We start from the raw sequence: 16,781 nt of genomic DNA on the forward strand, positions 1-16,781 counted from the left end.
TGCAGGATAATATACATATACGTATGTATATCTATTTTTATATGGCCTGGTGAAATTTCAAAATGGCCTGCTTGAAACTTCGCACACCCGAAAAAAAACCTGAAATGACGCCCCTGACTTCATTTGCAGTGTGCTTTCGATTAAGGGTGCAGTACAAACCGATAACAATCTAGGAGGGACCACCAACCAATTTGTAAATAGCGTTTCACCGGCATTTTGTGTAAAAATTTTCATATACAAGTGTAGTTTCAATGAAATTCGCATGGTTGTGTTAAATGGCCAATTGAAAAATTGTGCAAATTTCCATATTTTAATGATAACACTTAAACACGACTTTTCATCAGATTGATCGATAAAATTGAATATTGAATATATGAAAATGTATTATTAAACAACTGTAACTTTTGGACTTGTTTCCACACAGTTATTCCTGCATAAGTGCTGTAATCAGCATCAAAAGTACTAAATTAATTACATTTATTACAGATAAATATTTTTTTTCAATTATCTTTAATTCAACAAATAGAATTGATTTAAATTTAAAGAGATTTGATTATTTTTCGAGTGAGATAAACAATACGGTAATAATTAAAATATTATTTTAATTAAAATTATTCATATTATTCTTGGGGAAAAATATTCGGGCGACTGAAATGTTGCCTACACTGTAAATCGAAGGCGCCAAAAGACAATTTCGTTACGTCCGCCGCCGTTCCCATTTGTTGGCGCACAGAACTACACAGAGAAGACTGTGAGGCTGAAGTATTTGCCTTTTTTGGCCTTTTGCAGTTTTTGGGTGATTTCGTTTCAATGCGTCATCTTTCAAATTTATAATCTATCCGTTTGTCGGTGGTTCTGTTGTATTTCCGTGCCCTATAGCCTTCAGTTCACGAATAAATATGGATTGGATTCATTGCAACTCGTGTTTTGTTCAACCTGGCAAAGAAAACGAGCAAAAAAAACAATTTCACTTGACCAGCTGCGGCCATATATTTTGCGATAACTGCACTTGTTTTGCGGACGGTGGGTAATGCTCAATTCATTATAAAGTGATTTTGTATAATAAATACCTTTTTAGCAACATGATTGAATGTAGAATATTTTTTGCGACATAGTCGAAATGCTGTAATTTATTATTTTCCCGTATTATTATTTATTACACATTTACACCAAACACCAATAATTATAGGTTTATTACACCTTATAATTCATAAGTTATGAATTCATATAAATATATAATCCTTATTTTGATGATCGTGTGGTTAAAGATATAATTAATACATCAATACAAAGATAGTTGCCGAGGGTATATGTTTATATAATTTAAAAACCAAAAAGATAATAATAACATGTACTAAATAGTAATACTTATTCAATAACTGTGTAAATAGAAATGTAATAGCGATATTTTAAGCACCATAGTTTATAAAAAAGTAATGTAGTTTTTCAATTTTTATCTTTGGTTGTAATATTTTTAAAGTTTGTTTTTATTTTAAATATAAGAAAATATTACAATTTTACAACTAAATTTATTTAATAATATTATTATTTATTTATATTTATTTAGTAATTAGTAATAGAATTTGGCTGTTTTTGTTTATAAAATTATACAAATTAATTTCCAGGGACTTCAGATTGCTGCAGATATTGTAGGAATAAATGTTCATCAACTGTGATAGGAGAAAAAGTAATTAATAAATAAATAAAAAGAACATTCTTTTTAAAAACTATAAATGTGGATGTTTACTATTAATAATAATTTATCAGGTTATTACTCAATCCCAAATTTAATATGTTAATAAAAATATTTTAGTCGTTTAAAACGAACCCACAAGTTTTAGAATATTTTCAAGAACCAGAAGAAGTCTATGCAAAATTACTCAAAGTGATGAAATTCCAAAAAGCTCATCGTATTAAATTAGTTGGACATCATCAGTATATTGTAAAATACTCATTTTTTTAATATTCATAATTAGTGTCCTAGTTAATTCTATCATAAGAAATTTTTTCATCCTATAATTTGTGTAGATATCGAAATACAATAGAGCAAAACTATATATTAAAAAACTGGAGAGTGAACTTAAGATTGCTAAAAAGTATGTATATCTTAAATAATATATAATAATTATAGACATTATTAACACAATGTTAATTACTTCACTCCTACTTAAAATATGTATTAAATATTTAATAATAGTTAATACTAATATAATATTTTAATTTTAAGTGCATTGCGAAATACACCACAAAATTCTCAAAGCATAACAGATACCCGATCTATTTCGTCGCCAATTTTTCCCCAAAATTCAACGCCATTTAATATGATAAATGCAGAAGCAAAAATTCACAATACTCCTGCAAATATGAAACCTAAAATGCCTGATATGAGACATAGGTAACTACTAGAATAATTAAATATTTTATTTTTGTTACAACATAATGTATATATTTTATTAAGTGTATAATTTTAAAAAAAAGGAAACAATCATTTCGAAATGAGTTATCAATTTTATCTACGGGAAGTAATTTATCTGGAGTATCTACACCAGGGTCTTCAGTTTATCAAAGGTGACATAGCTTTTTTTTTTTATAGTTGTTTTATATGATTATTACATATTAATAGTAATGATAAGTGAACTAATGAATAATGAACCTATAATTTAGTGTATTGTAATATTCAAGATTAAACATTTTAAATATATGGTTCAAACTTTTTAATATACCTAAGATCTAAATTGTTGGTTGTAAAATTATTCACTTAATTGAGTTTATTATTTATTTATCCATTAATCTTATAAAATTGATATGTTTATTATTAACATATTAATACATTTTTATTAACCCTTTCACTTATTTCACCCTTATTATTCTTTTTTACAATACCATAGACAGAAATTAAACATGATTGAGATGGTATTTTAATATCTGAATATTTGCATATTATTATATAAAGTACTTTAAAATATGTGAGTAAATAGTTGTAAATTTTTGTAAACACATTTAAATATTTTAAATTTTGTAATGGGTGAGGAATGAACTCCCTAACCTTCTCCAACTGTGTCTTAAGGCCCAACATTATTACATTTTCACATTTATACTTACATTACTGGTATTTATTTTTTTTTTTAAGTTTCAATAACAAAATTTATAATTAACCCACTAAAAATCTGCTTAAGCTAAATATACAAACTAAAATTTAATAAATTGAAAATTTGTTGTTAGTAACATTAAAAAAAATTTCTAAGAAAATTAAATTGAAATAACATAATAAAAACAAATAAGTTATTACTAACCACACTTAAAATAATTCAAATGAGGTATTATTGATTCTTGATGGATCATTGAACAGCTTCAGCATCCCATATTAATTAACATTCTATATATATATTTTAGTCCTTTCCAAGAAATTCACAGTGAAAAGTACATGCCTACGATTAATAACTTACAGTTAAATTCATTAAGACATGAGTAAATATAACTACATATTATTATTAAGAAATCATAAATACTAAATAATATAATTTATTTCCAGTTATCTAAAAAAGAATCAAAAAGACCTGTAAAAGAAAACAAGTTTAATTATAGTTCAAGTTTATTAGATTTAATATATTTTACAAGCATGTATGTAATTTCAAGTTGATGAAAAGGTTATTTTTTTAAATTAAATTAACTTGGTTTTTATATTTATATATTATATTGTTAGTGTATAATATTAAGTGTAACCAGTATGCTTTTTTAGTTTTATGTTCCACTCATTTATGATAAATACATAAACATCCTAAGTAAATTATATTATGTTTTAGATTTTTTTTTTTAAAATAAATATTGTTTTCGAGTAAATGCGGGAATAAACAGTTCATTTTTTGAGTTTATTATTTGGTTTTTGGCCACACTGTCATTTTTTCCTTTCGGCTTTGTGTGATTATAAACCTTATGACTAGCGTTCCTTTGGCGATTATTTGAATTATTCCGTATCGACCGTATCTCAATAAATTCAATTACTTACTGGCTACTACTTACTAGGCAATAATAGGCATTGCCTATTTAGACATTTAGTATTTGTGTGCATGTCCCTACTCCCTTTTTGCCACTGCTTAAATATTGCTACTATTGTATAAAGTATATTATTATTTCACAATCTTTTATTATACAATTAAAAATTAATACTGATCAAAATCTATAATGTGTGACGATTCAAATTTGATGTTATGCTATAACCGCGGATGTGCTGCGAAGTTTGATCAAGCAAATAATACTGAAGGTATGTTGTACCAGTTTTATTTTAACTGAAAATTAGTTGAGAGGTTATGCTCAAACAAAAATCTTAAAATTACTAAGAAGCATAAATCTTAAAACTATCGGTTGGCACGACCAAGAAATTAATTCAAACTATTTGGTTAGTACAACAGTATAACCCATTGGATCAATAAGTAGAACAACTACTAAATTGCCTACTTACAAGTTCCAAATTTTTTGGTGACTTCAATACTGTAATATAAAATTGTAGTTGTGTGTTTGTAGTCTTGCCACTTAAAGTGGTAATGTTACTAGTTATACATCTTATAAAAAGTTGATAAGTTGATATTGAATATTTGATAAAATGTTCATAGACAATTTCCTCTGTTAATTCAATGTAATTTAACAGTTTGATAATTTATTAACAAATTTTTTTTTAACCATTAGATTCCTGCGTATATCATCCAGGCGACCCTTTTTTTCATGACGCCTACAAGGGATGGTCGTGCTGTAAAAAGAAATGTACAGATTTTACCGAATTTCTTAATATTAAGGTAATTCTTATACTTAAAACGATAATTGTACTTAATTACATTATTAGTATGTGTTTAAATATTTAAATGTTTTAGGGCTGCACAAAAGGTTACCACAACGGTAAAAAGCCAATAGAGCCTGAAAAATATGTTCCAGATAAAGATAACAAGGCTGATGTTATTGAATATCATGCCCCAAAACCAGTTTTGTTACCGAGACCATCAGCTGATTTGCCATTGATAAATATTAAGCCGACCATATCTTCTGCTCTCTTACAACAAATAGCTGCTGCTTCTACAAGCAATGCCAATGAAAATGAGACCATTAGCTTAACAGAAATTTCAGTTGGTACTATGTGTAAAAACAATGGATGCAAACAGGTCTTATTAGTTAATGTTTTATTTAAAAAATATATGAACACGGTCTTTATTAGCTATGTTAAAATATTATAGGCGTATGAAGGTGCTGGAAAAGGGAATCCTTCATGTGACTATCATCCCGGTGTACCTGTTTTCCACGAGGGTATGAAATATTGGTCTTGTTGTAATAAAAAGACATCGGATTTTAATGCATTTTTAGAACAAGTTGGGTGTTCTCAAGGAAAACATTGTTGGATTAAAGAAACGGTAATTTCTTGTAATTATTGTTTTTGTTTTTTAAGATAAAAATTATTCAATGATTATTGTTGTGTTTTAGAAAATTCAAGGGCAGACTAATTGCCGTTTAGACTGGCATCAGACTGGACCCTGGATTGTAATATCAATCTTTGGCAAGAAATATGACCCAAACACTTCTTTTGTGAAACTGTCTCCAGTAAAACTGTCGGTGGAACTATACTTCCCTTTTGATAATTCAGTGTTTTCTAAAAACATGGAACTCTATGGGGTATGTATTTGCCATTTTCAGTTACAAAAGTAAATATTTAATTTACGCTAATTTAATTTTTAGATTGTCGATGTTAATACAAGCTGTGTGTCCATGTTGCCCACTAAAGTTGAAATAAAACTTAAAAAGGCAGAAGCAATATCGTGGGGTACATTGGAATATCGAAAGCCTATATTTCAAAATGGTACGAAACTAACTTTTAATTCTGGAACAAATGACAAACAGGATAATTCAAATGCCTTTGTTGAAAGTGTTGACCTTGGAGATCTTTAATTTATAAGACTTATTGGATTTAATTTGTAATTTTTTGATAAACATTTATCATTTTAATCGATATCTTTCAACCTGAAATAAAAATTATGTTTCTGTATTATTTATTTTTTTTTTTTATCACATTTCATTTTTATGTTAAAAGATTATCCCAGTTAATGATGTTTTCTCATTCTAAATCAAATATTAACTTACACTGCTATATATTTTTCCTTATTGACTGAAGATTATTATTTTTTTTTTCCTTCATAATGTTAAAATATTTGTTCGTAATATAGAACAGCGAGATGCCAATTGGAAATTGTAATTTATGTCAAAAACAATAAAATTATACAAAATTTCTCCACATTGCGTAATTGATTAATAATTTTTTTAAATTTCTTGCGCCTAATAGTTGGTTAGATAAGATGAAGTAAAAATTATGTAAAAAATACATTACATTAATTATTTAAATCTTATAGTAAGAAACTTATCTAGAAACAAAGTGACTGTAGACGGCATGTTGGGAGATATGTGAAATAATTTACAAATATTATATATATGTATAATGTATTTTGTAGATATATGCATATATTTATATTATACCTGGAGTCAAAGCCTGGATTTTTTAAGGTTCCGTTGAAATGGAATGATAATTTTTGTCATATGGTATTGGTATTTTGTTGCATATTATTTTTGATTCAATTTTTAGATTCTGAGTGGAGCAATGAATGTATTGATCTTACCATGATTTGTGTTTTGTTTTTATTTTTTTGTGTCTGGTTTTATGTTGTATTTATATTTGGTTACTATATATAGTATACAACAGACAAGACACCTGGTGAATTATACTGTTAATTTCAATTTTTAAATTATAAAATTAAAACTTAGTCTAGGCCTGGGATTTAAATGCCAATGAAAATATCGAAAAATGTATGATATAAAAAACTAAAATTTAACGAAATTGATTAAATTTTCCTACAGAAATTAAGATAAATTTGTTAAACCTAATAATTAAAAACCAAAATACCTTATGTCGTTTTAGTCATGATATAACCAACTGTTAGTGAGTTATATCATGGGTTTACTAAAATATTTGTATTTATAATTATAATTTATATGTTGAATTTTATTTTTTGTTTTAGTTATAAAAATAGATTAGTTAACCTAAAAACGTTATGCGTTACATGACACGATGACGACATAATAATATGTCAAATGTTATAAAAAATATGAAGTTATGCAATTAATGGTCAGTAAATGCCGAAATGCCACCTGAAAGAAATAAGTAATAAATATTAAATACACTTTATGAGAAACACGAATTAAGATAAAACATTAGAATTTTGAAGAAACTATCGTGATGAGAAATAATCAATAATTATTAAATGTCCTTTTTTAGTGTTTTTACCACAGCAGCTGATATATTACCTGACCGGTAACCACGACCGTGTTATTATTATTATCACATTTAACTCTGTGATTACACTATCATCAGAATAGCCTGCAGAGTGCCGCAGACGCGCAGACTCCTCGACAAGACCGAGATCCCATAACATTCCCATTCCAACTCCATGTACCTACCTGCAAACTCCCGTTTCCCGATGTTTGTTGATAACAGATCGCGCTGTGACGTATCGTATCCGTATGGCGACCGATGGCCGACGGGACGGGAATGTGTACAGCTGCTGCTGCAGACTTTCTATAATAATATTGTACACAATGTTCGGTGTTGTTGATAACGACCAGATTGACCATTCGAGTGGACGTTGTTGGAGTAGGAAAATTCATTTGTTTTGGAAAATCTCCTCGTCGTAAATCGCCACCGATCCGCCGTCGTGTGACCTACTGCTCAGCGACCTGCGGACGGCTGCGAGTTTGACGTTTCTCGCGCATTAAGAGCACCGCAGGCCACACAGACCGTTGTTTGGCATTTCTGTGTCCGTCCACAGCCTCATATTATTATGTGGCCCGTCCGTGAAAGTAATGCCGGTTGACCGTGTCTGGTGAAGTAGGTTTTGCTTGTTTTGCGAATCGCCGTAATCATGTTCGGCCCCAGCAACTGTACGTTACCACTGAACAAAGCTCAGGGTAACGATTTGCAGTTACAAAAAGACGTCGAGTAAGAATTTCGATAATACCATTGTATGCGATGCCTCAGCAATATTCCTGTAGACCGTGCCTTGCAGTAGAGTAGTGACAGACACTAGTGATAATTGTAGACTTTTCACTTTCCCAGGCGTCTCACTTGACACCTGAGCACTGACTTAAATATTGTGTACATTTTGATAGATTAATTACACTACTAACTCTAAATTTTCTGTCTTTTCATTTTCAAATTGTCTTAAACATTTTTTATTTGTAGATATTTTTCTATTTAGTTGCAAACCAAGCTATTACATCTTGGAATGATTTTAGTACTTTTCTCATTTTAAATAAATTAACTTTATAACAGCCCTTATAATCTGAAAGATTTGAAATATTATTCATATTAAAACCAAAAGTTAATAGTATATACATTATTTAAAGAAAATATGTATCACTTATTAGTTACCTAATATTAATTTCACTTTTAGAATGAAAGTCATAAGTGAATATACGGAAGTGATCAGCTCTTCTGATGCAGATAAAATTATTGAATGTAAGTGTAATGTATTTATTGTCATATTTATTCAGTCGGAAATAGTGTCTGTTATTACTTAGTGTTATAAGAAGCCTCAATATCACTCTAATTAATTGAAATTTTCTCAAATTATGTTTGGTAGCAAATTTTGATTATAAAATCATAAGGTAAAAAAAAAGTTCAATTTTAAATGATTATTAGTAACTTTATGCAAACATAAATTTTTGGTTTTATCAAATTAAAAAAAAAAAAAATCATTTACTAAAGCTATCTAATGCTAGGTCCATACCATACCGTGCTGTGTAGAGTAAAATATATTTAACTTTTAGGTAACATGTTTTAAACATTATTTTTTTTTTACATTATTAATGTATGGCGTATGATATGACACGGTGTGGTTTGAATCTAACTTAAACCTGAGACTCGGAGCTATCTCACCAACCGGTAATAACTAACATAATTGAAAAGTATTTTTATTGACAGATATTGTTTCCAAATAACTTTAAAATAGTTTTCAATTGGTACTAATTGGTTTTTGAATTTGTTGATATAGATGAAATAATAACTGTTGGAGAGTTAGAAGATAGAACATTTACAAATTTTGAAAATTGTATACCAAATGATTTATATAATGATGATCAAGACTCTATTTCAAGATACCAAATGTCTATAGAAAATATATCACTGACAAGTAATACAAAATTTAAAAAACCGATAATTTTTTCAACGCTGTGGCTAGAGACCAGGACACCGGGTATATAATGCGTAAAAATTATATCCCCGGACATGATCTGCGCATGCGCGGGGACTTACATTTCTGCACAGAATATAATAATTTCTTCGCGACGTTATCACTGTTATCAGTTATCAGATTTAAATAAATTTAATTGATATTAAATACCCAATTATTAATTTACAACTCAATTTAAGATATCTTGGATAACCTAACCTATGCGACTGTCTTGCAAAATTCAAGATGCATACCTATACGATAATATATTAAAATAATAAATGCATGCTTTGGCGCTTTGCCATCTTTTAACGGAACAAATAACAAGACGTAAGACTTACAATTGTTACCCAAGCGTAGGTATGGTCTATTATTCTATTTTATTATAATGTTTGTCAGTACTTTACACGTCATTTTCGTCATTTTCATATTGATAATTCATTTTTATGTACATAATCACAATAATCACATTGCATTACAGTTTACACATAACACAATATACAACATTGAGAACAAAATCAATTCACCTTTTTAGGTTTACCATACCTACGCTTGGGTAACAATTGTAAAAGTCTTACGTCTTGTTATTTGTTCCGTTAAAAGATGGCAAAGCGCCAAAGCATGCATTTATTATTTTAATATATTATCGTATAGGTATGCATCTTGAATTTTGCAAGACAGTCGCATAGGTTAGGTTATCCAAGATATCTTAAATTGAGTTGTAAATTAATAATTGGGTATTTAATATCAATTAAATTTATTTAAATCTGATAACTGATAACAGTGATAACGTCGCGAAGAAATTATTATATTCTGTGCAGAAATCTAAGTCCCCGCGCATGCGCATATCATGTCCGAGGATATAATTTTTACGCATTATATACCCGGTGTCCGGGTCTCTAGCCACAGCGTTTTTTCAAATTATTTTATTAATGCATTTTGTGTGTCGTTTAGGTTATACTGATCAAATATTATCTGATGGTACATATTATAATAATAATCAAAATTCCATTTCAAGATGTAAAATGTCTGTAGAAGAGTTATCGTCATCATGTAATACTAATCATGTGCTTAAAGTAGAAAATGAAAATTCCAGTTTGGATCATTTAATTGAATGTGTGATTGATGATACATCATATGAAGAAAATAAACAACATATAAAAGCAGAATTAAGCTTGGACGATGCTTTCAGACAATGTTTAACTGAAATGAATAGTTACTTGTCCGATGACAATTATAATTTTGATAATATTTTAAAACAATTAAATGAAAATGGTTCATCAACAGAAACCTATCACAAAAGAAAAATTTTACATTCAGATGAATTAAATGCTACTGAAACTGATAATGATAATAATAGTAATTGTACCTGTGGCTATAATGAAAACACTAAAAAAAAAAGAATAGATGATGGAATAATTGACATTTCAGCAGAATCTGATCTGAAATCTTGTGAAGTAATTCATCATGATATTTTTTACGAAGAAACAGAATCTGAAATTGAATACCTTAAAAAGACTAATAAGAGATTTTTACAAAAATGTATTTGTCTTAATTTACCACCAACGATTGATAAATGTATTGAATGTCGTATTTACCAAATGAAAAGTAATTTGACCAAACGTGAATATGATAATATTGCATGTAGGTTTTATGCATTTCGCCAATTAAGATTTCGAAAATCTGGATTACTAGCTGTTGCTGGATATCCAGATCCTTTTAAAAATATGGAACAAACTGATTTTAGTATGTGGCTACCTAAAAAACATGCATCTGATCCTTGTGATTTTAATATTCAAGCATCAACAAAAATTTTAGAAGATGCAGGTGGTCAGTTTTGTATGTTTGTTAAGGATGAAATAAACGCATTAAAATTAAACTTGTCATATAATGGGAAACCACGAAAGATACTATGGAAAAAATGTGTAAAAGGAATTAGAGAAATGTGTGATGTTTGTAGAACGACAATATTCAATCACCACTGGAGTTGTCGTAAGTGTGGATTTGTAGTCTGTGTTGATTGCTTTAAGACCAAACTCAAAGATACTGGACTGACTGAAAATCAAACCATTGTACAAAGCGATTTCAACAAAAAAAATTGGTTACTTTGTTCGAACGAAAAAGAGCATCAGATTGAAAAACTTTTTATAACCCAAATACTGGCTGGGGATGCTTTAAAACGTATTTCAGACCTCATGCATGAAACATGTAACTCTCGTAACATACCTTTAGATTGTAGTTGCAATGATAAATTGGAAAAGATTTTACCTCTTAATTCTATTGATCCTATTTTTGATGATCTTTTTAATATCTATGAACAACCTAACTATGTTGATACAAGTAGTAATGAAGAAGATACCTTAGATCTAAAGTCTTTAATAGATAAACAATATGAAGAATATTTGGAGTTTTGCGATGATGATTTAAATAAAGGAACTGAAGAATTTGTATCAGAAAATGAATCTGAAGTTGAATTTGAAGTTACATCTGAATTTGAATTTGAAGTTACATCTGAAGTTAGATTTGAAGTTACATCTGGGGTTGAATCTGAAGTTACATCTGAAGTTGAATCTGAAGTTACATCTGAAGTTGAATCTGAAATTAAATCTGAAGTTAATGATTGCAATAATAGTAGTCCTAGAGAAAATGTTGAAAATTCAATTAATGCTGTTGAACATATCAAAACAAAAGAATGGTTTCCACCAAAATTATCATTGTTGTCAGATGATAAATCCAATGCACCTCATATGTGGTTGTGTGAAGGACATCTGTTACGTTTATTAGATCCCAAAAGTGACATTAACTATACAATTTTTCAGGTACTTAAAAATACTTTTTTTAATACTTCCAAGTTTTGTTAGTATTATTTTAAAGTTTTTAAGAAATGCACTGGCACTGATTAATATGCATGACCTAGGAAAGCAAAATATGCAAAAAAAAATAACAAGTTTCTAGAGAAATTTATTATTTATTTTTACAATTGAGTCTAATATACCTAATCGTAAGCACAAGTCTCCTAAAATGGAATGGGATGGGTGCTATAATTTTAAATGATTTTCAAAGCTGTGCCCTCTCCCTTCAATACCCACTAACAATTACATGCTCTTGTATACTTAAAACATACCATAATAATGATAAAAACACAGTATAAACTTAAAATACTCTTTTTGTTAACAATATATTATTTGCACCTAAGTGTGTTATCTATCTTACAGACATATGACATACATAATTTTTGTTCACCAGTTAAAATAGTGTGCTGTTAGTTTTTATGTAATAGTGAATTGACCTATTATCAAATTTTAAGTTAAATTATTTTCTAGTATCTTCGTAAATTTCGATTGATATTATGTTTAAGTGTATTATGACCTTTTTGAAACTATATTTTAATTTTACGATCGTAACTTACTTAAAAAATAATAATGTCAATAAAAGTTTTGCCCTCAATAATAATTTTACCTTTGAATTTTATAATATGTCATAATTCACTATTATATAAAAACTAACTGAACACTATTAAAACTGGTAAAATAAAATTTACTTAGTTACATGTGGTTGAAATCCTCTTATGAGGATGCCACATTCACATACATTGTCTCTGTTTTACAAACGAAGAACATAGTAAAATCTGTACTTGCGCGGGACAATGCAGGACCCCTCATTATTTATTATAAAATTATCAAAATTCCACAACACATAGGTAAGAATCTGTCATAATTTTTTTGATGGCACAAACAAATAATTATTAATAACTAAATGAAAAAATAAAAGATATATTAAAATATTGCAATACATATTGATCGATAATACATTAATAATTAATTTAAAATTCTTGTAGTATTTATCAGTATAAAGTAATGCGTAGTCTATGATAGCATACCGCGTAAGGTGCTTTTTGGTGTAACCCAATGGTAAAAAATTACTTGTATCAACTGATTTCTCATAATATGTATCTTAACCTCAACATTTAATAATTATAGGAGCATATAATAATTAATAACAAATTTATATTGTGACTTAAGTCATTGTTATGACCAAAATTGTTTTAATTATTTTTCAGTAAATATTTTATGATTTAAAAACAAAATTGTGTAAGTTTAGTATGTGACCTATCAATTCACAAAACTATATTATGTATGGAAAATGTGCGAGTACTGATCTATTAACAGGAAAAATACATTTTTGAATTTTTTTTAAATGATATACATAAAGTGTATTACTACATTTTTTTATAATAAAATAATTTTAGGACATTTTTCAAATGATTTTGACAATAAGTACATAATAGGTCTTCAATATTTTTATACATTGTGTTTTTACTGATTTTGACATTATTAAGTGTGTTCTTGTATTACTTTTTATTTGTAATGCAAATTAATGATAATATACAGCATAATTTTATGATTCTTAATTTGATTAAAAATACTGAACAAATACCCAATACAGTAGGTCACATACTAAATGAATACCTATAAAATTAATGGTATTTCACTATAATAATAACCAAAAAAAATGATAACTTAGTTTTGATAGTGTTTAATTAGAACTTGGGGGGTAATAATTAAGGCTCTTTAATTATGACAATGCTGAGGAAATTAGTCTACCATTCAGAGAAATAAGATTTTATAAGCTTGCTCTGGAGTAAAAGAAAAATGTTGTTAACAAATTAAATCCGTAGTAAATTTATAAAAAAAAGCAAATGATTTTGATGTTGAAAATACATTATTATTAAGTTGAAAAATAATGAATTGTTTTGTTTTGAAGTTAAATTTGGTTGTATAAATCAATTAAATTTAAAAAAAAAAAATCAAATTCTGTAAATAACAGTTAGAATGGTTGAAAGAATCATCACTTTTAATAAGGGTGGCAGTATTTTAAAAATTGACACTGGTTTCCATTATTCTCGATAATTATCAAAAAGTTAATTTCTTGGTGAATACAGAAAATACTGTATATCAGTAATTGGTATTTTCGATAAATTTAGAAGTATTTTAATTCCAAAATTTTTTTACATCTCTTTAAAAAATTATGTTTTTAGTTATGAATTTATTATCTTATTATAAGTTATAAGTGTATGAAATATTTTCAGTAAAAACAGTGATTACTTAATCATAGTATAGTGGTATTTTAAAATACTAATTACCGGTATACTGAAAAAACCGGCAGCTCTAGTTTATAGATCAATATAATTATATAAAGAAATTAAATGTTTGGAAAGTAGGTTATAGTTGATATCATGTTTTTTTAATTTATACTGTGCACTATTAAGATTAGGTAAGATTTGTTAAAATAACTATGTTGTACCATGAGAGCATCTGAAATAATATAAATTAAAAAGTTAGAGTATTGATGAATTTGAAAACTGTTCGAAAAGAAAAATATTTAAATATAAATAAATAATCAGGTGGTGTACTTTACATGCAGCTAGCAGTGTGTAAAATTAATATCAAATAAGTTAAAATTTGATGTGAATTCTATTTTTTAGGAACAATGGAGGCGTGGACAACCAGTATTAGTGAGTGATGTTGGCAATAAATTAAACTCCTCGTTATGGCATCCAAAATCATTTTCTCGTGATTTTGGCAATCAAATTAATGACCTGATTGACTGTACCACCGGTAATGTGATATCTGACCAACCAATGAGCAAGTTTTGGAATGGTTTTGAAAATTCTGAGGAAAGATTGTGTGATAAAATGGGAAATGTAATGCTATTGAAATTAAAAGATTGGCCACCTTCGGCAGATTTTGCAGAAACGTTGCCTAATAGATTTCAAGATTTGATGAATTGCTTACCACTAAAAGAGTATACACACCGTAATGGTAAATACAATTTGGCTTCTCGTCTGCCAGATTGCTATGTTCGACCAGATTTGGGGCCAAAAATGTATACAGCTTATGGTAATGCAGGTACAAAGCATAAACAAGTAGGCACCACAAACCTGCATTTAGACATATCAGATGCTGTTAATGTAATGGTTTATGTTGCAATCACAAAAAATTGCAAAGAATATGATTATGATTGGCATGTGAGGGAAGCATTACAAGTCATCGAAGAAGCCGGCTGTGATGACTTGACATTAAAACGGATTTATGAGCACGGAGAAACTCCTGGCGCCCTGTGGCATATTTACCATGCATCAGATGCTGACTCGATTAGAGATTTGTTAATTAAAGTCGCAGTTGAACATGGAACACCTCTCGAACAATTCAGCGATCCAATACACGATCAGTCCCACTATCTAGACGAATACCTTAGGGAGCGCTTGTATAGAGAATACGGGGTCAAAGGATACGCAATTGTTCAGTATTATGGCGATGCAGTGTTCATTCCAGCAGGAGCTCCTCACCAGGTACAAAATACATCTGTAAATTGCATAGAATTAATTTATTTTAATTTTAAGATTTTCATTAAAAATGATTTATAATATATTTATGTTACTATTTTTTATTTCCTTTAAATATTTTGATTTTCTTCTTTTAGGTCAGAAATTTACACAATTGTATAAAAGTTGCTGAAGATTTTGTATCACCAGAAAACGTCCATCATTCATTTCGTATGACTCAAGAGTTTCGACATCTAACTGACAGTCATACTAATCACGAAGACAAGTTACAGATCAAAAATATTGTGTTTCATGCAGTTAAAGACTCAATTTCAGTATTGATGCATTCCTCACATGATCGATGTACCAATGTATAAATTTTTTTTAGGTATTAACAATTTGTACAATGGTGTAAAGAATATTAACAAAGTTAAAAGATTTGTTGCACCCAGAAAATACTTTTTAAATCTTTTTTTTTACATTTCAATGAGAAATTACCATTAAGTTGCCATCTCATCTTTAGTCAGTTTTTTTAAAAGTTTTAATTTTTTTAAATAACATATAATATACACAAAATATATCAATTGTTTTAAATTATTAAGGCTGTGTACATAAATATTACTAATTGTTATAACTTGTAATAATGGTTTATGAAAAATAAATTGTACTATTTTATTATATTTTAGAAAATAATGTATGTGATAAAAAAAATGTATACCCACATTTGCATGAACATTAATTGTCGTTTCAAACTATATTTATTTAAACTAATGAAGCAATAATCAACTATCCAATATTTATATAAATGAACTTCGTTACTTTATTATGTAAGTAATAAATTAAGGTAAATATTGAGAATTTCGAAATGCTATTTTTAAATGTACTGAATTAGTTTTTTTTAGTAAAATTTAAACATTAAAAAAAAAAAAAAGCTGACTTGTATAAAAAAAACTTAATTTTATCCACATAATACCCTAATCTTCCTTCACTATTATCTATTTTTACATTGAATTTTGTATACACAATTAAAGATACATCATCTAAAATGTTTAGTGGTTTTGATTTTTGATTTATATAATATCTAGATTTAAAAACTTTCCTCATTGGGTTGTGAATTTGCTAATTAAAATATAAGATGATGTCTCTTAAGTTATCTTATTATATGAAATATGCAGTATCAATAACAAGCAACTTCTGAT

General features: G+C 28.0%; 3 protein-coding genes across 5 annotated transcripts; all 3 read left to right on the forward strand.

The window, feature by feature from the left end:
* Window positions 1–734: 734 nt before the first annotated feature.
* On the forward strand, window positions 735–3,849 carry nenya (RING finger protein nenya). Its single transcript, XM_015508730.2, has 8 exons — window positions 735–1,023; window positions 1,626–1,687; window positions 1,814–1,942; window positions 2,029–2,096; window positions 2,228–2,395; window positions 2,479–2,568; window positions 3,394–3,468; window positions 3,533–3,849. Exons 1-8 carry the CDS (start codon window positions 900–902, stop codon window positions 3,561–3,563), a joined length of 747 nt encoding a protein of 248 aa, XP_015364216.1. The 5' UTR covers window positions 735–899; the 3' UTR covers window positions 3,564–3,849.
* A 171-nt stretch (window positions 3,850–4,020) lies between these two features.
* On the forward strand, window positions 4,021–6,028 carry mora (cysteine and histidine rich domain containing protein). The gene is made up of 6 exons (XM_015508718.2): window positions 4,021–4,261; window positions 4,684–4,790; window positions 4,866–5,150; window positions 5,223–5,396; window positions 5,467–5,655; window positions 5,719–6,028. The coding sequence occupies exons 1-6, from the start codon at window positions 4,183–4,185 to the stop codon at window positions 5,926–5,928; spliced, it is 1,044 nt and encodes a 347-aa protein (XP_015364204.1). The 5' UTR covers window positions 4,021–4,182; the 3' UTR covers window positions 5,929–6,028.
* A 1,468-nt stretch (window positions 6,029–7,496) lies between these two features.
* LOC107162056 (lysine-specific demethylase 3-like) lies at window positions 7,497–16,275 on the forward strand. 3 transcript variants are annotated; one of them, XM_089228174.1, is made up of 6 exons: window positions 7,497–8,026; window positions 8,481–8,545; window positions 9,081–9,218; window positions 10,212–12,076; window positions 14,743–15,609; window positions 15,741–16,275. In XM_089228174.1, exons 1-6 carry the CDS (start codon window positions 7,950–7,952, stop codon window positions 15,957–15,959), a joined length of 3,231 nt encoding a protein of 1,076 aa, XP_089084300.1. In that variant the 5' UTR covers window positions 7,497–7,949; the 3' UTR covers window positions 15,960–16,275. The 3 variants fall into 3 exon arrangements, with proteins under 3 accessions (XP_089084300.1, XP_089084301.1, XP_089084302.1); XM_089228175.1 differs by lacking the exon at window positions 8,481–8,545 and having other exon boundaries at window positions 7,498–8,026; XM_089228176.1 differs by lacking the exons at window positions 7,497–8,026; window positions 8,481–8,545 and adding an exon at window positions 8,667–8,971.
* Window positions 16,276–16,781: the final 506 nt, after the last annotated feature.

Source organism: Diuraphis noxia, unplaced genomic scaffold (genome assembly GCF_037042655.1).
Source record: "Diuraphis noxia isolate RWA-SAM2 unplaced genomic scaffold, SU_Dnox_SAM2 contig0005, whole genome shotgun sequence".
Classification (NCBI taxonomy): Eukaryota; Metazoa; Arthropoda; class Insecta; order Hemiptera; family Aphididae; genus Diuraphis; species Diuraphis noxia.

Coding starts and splice junctions, on each gene's coding strand:
- LOC107162056 (XM_089228174.1), top strand. CDS start 7,950: ATGTTCGGCCCCAGCAACTGTACGTTACCACTGAACAAAGCTCAGGGT. Junction 9,219..10,211: donor AGAAAATATATCACTGACAA/GTAATACAAAAT, acceptor TGTGTCGTTTAG/GTTATACTGATCAAATATTA. Junction 12,077..14,742: donor TTAACTATACAATTTTTCAG/GTACTTAAAAAT, acceptor TCTATTTTTTAG/GAACAATGGAGGCGTGGACA.
- nenya (XM_015508730.2), top strand. CDS start 900: ATGGATTGGATTCATTGCAACTCGTGTTTTGTTCAACCTGGCAAAGAA. Junction 2,569..3,393: donor GGGTCTTCAGTTTATCAAAG/GTGACATAGCTT, acceptor TATATATTTTAG/TCCTTTCCAAGAAATTCACA. Junction 3,469..3,532: donor TTAAATTCATTAAGACATGA/GTAAATATAACT, acceptor ATTTATTTCCAG/TTATCTAAAAAAGAATCAAA.
- mora (XM_015508718.2), top strand. CDS start 4,183: ATGTGTGACGATTCAAATTTGATGTTATGCTATAACCGCGGATGTGCT. Junction 4,262..4,683: donor TCAAGCAAATAATACTGAAG/GTATGTTGTACC, acceptor TTTAACCATTAG/ATTCCTGCGTATATCATCCA. Junction 5,397..5,466: donor ATTGTTGGATTAAAGAAACG/GTAATTTCTTGT, acceptor GTTGTGTTTTAG/AAAATTCAAGGGCAGACTAA.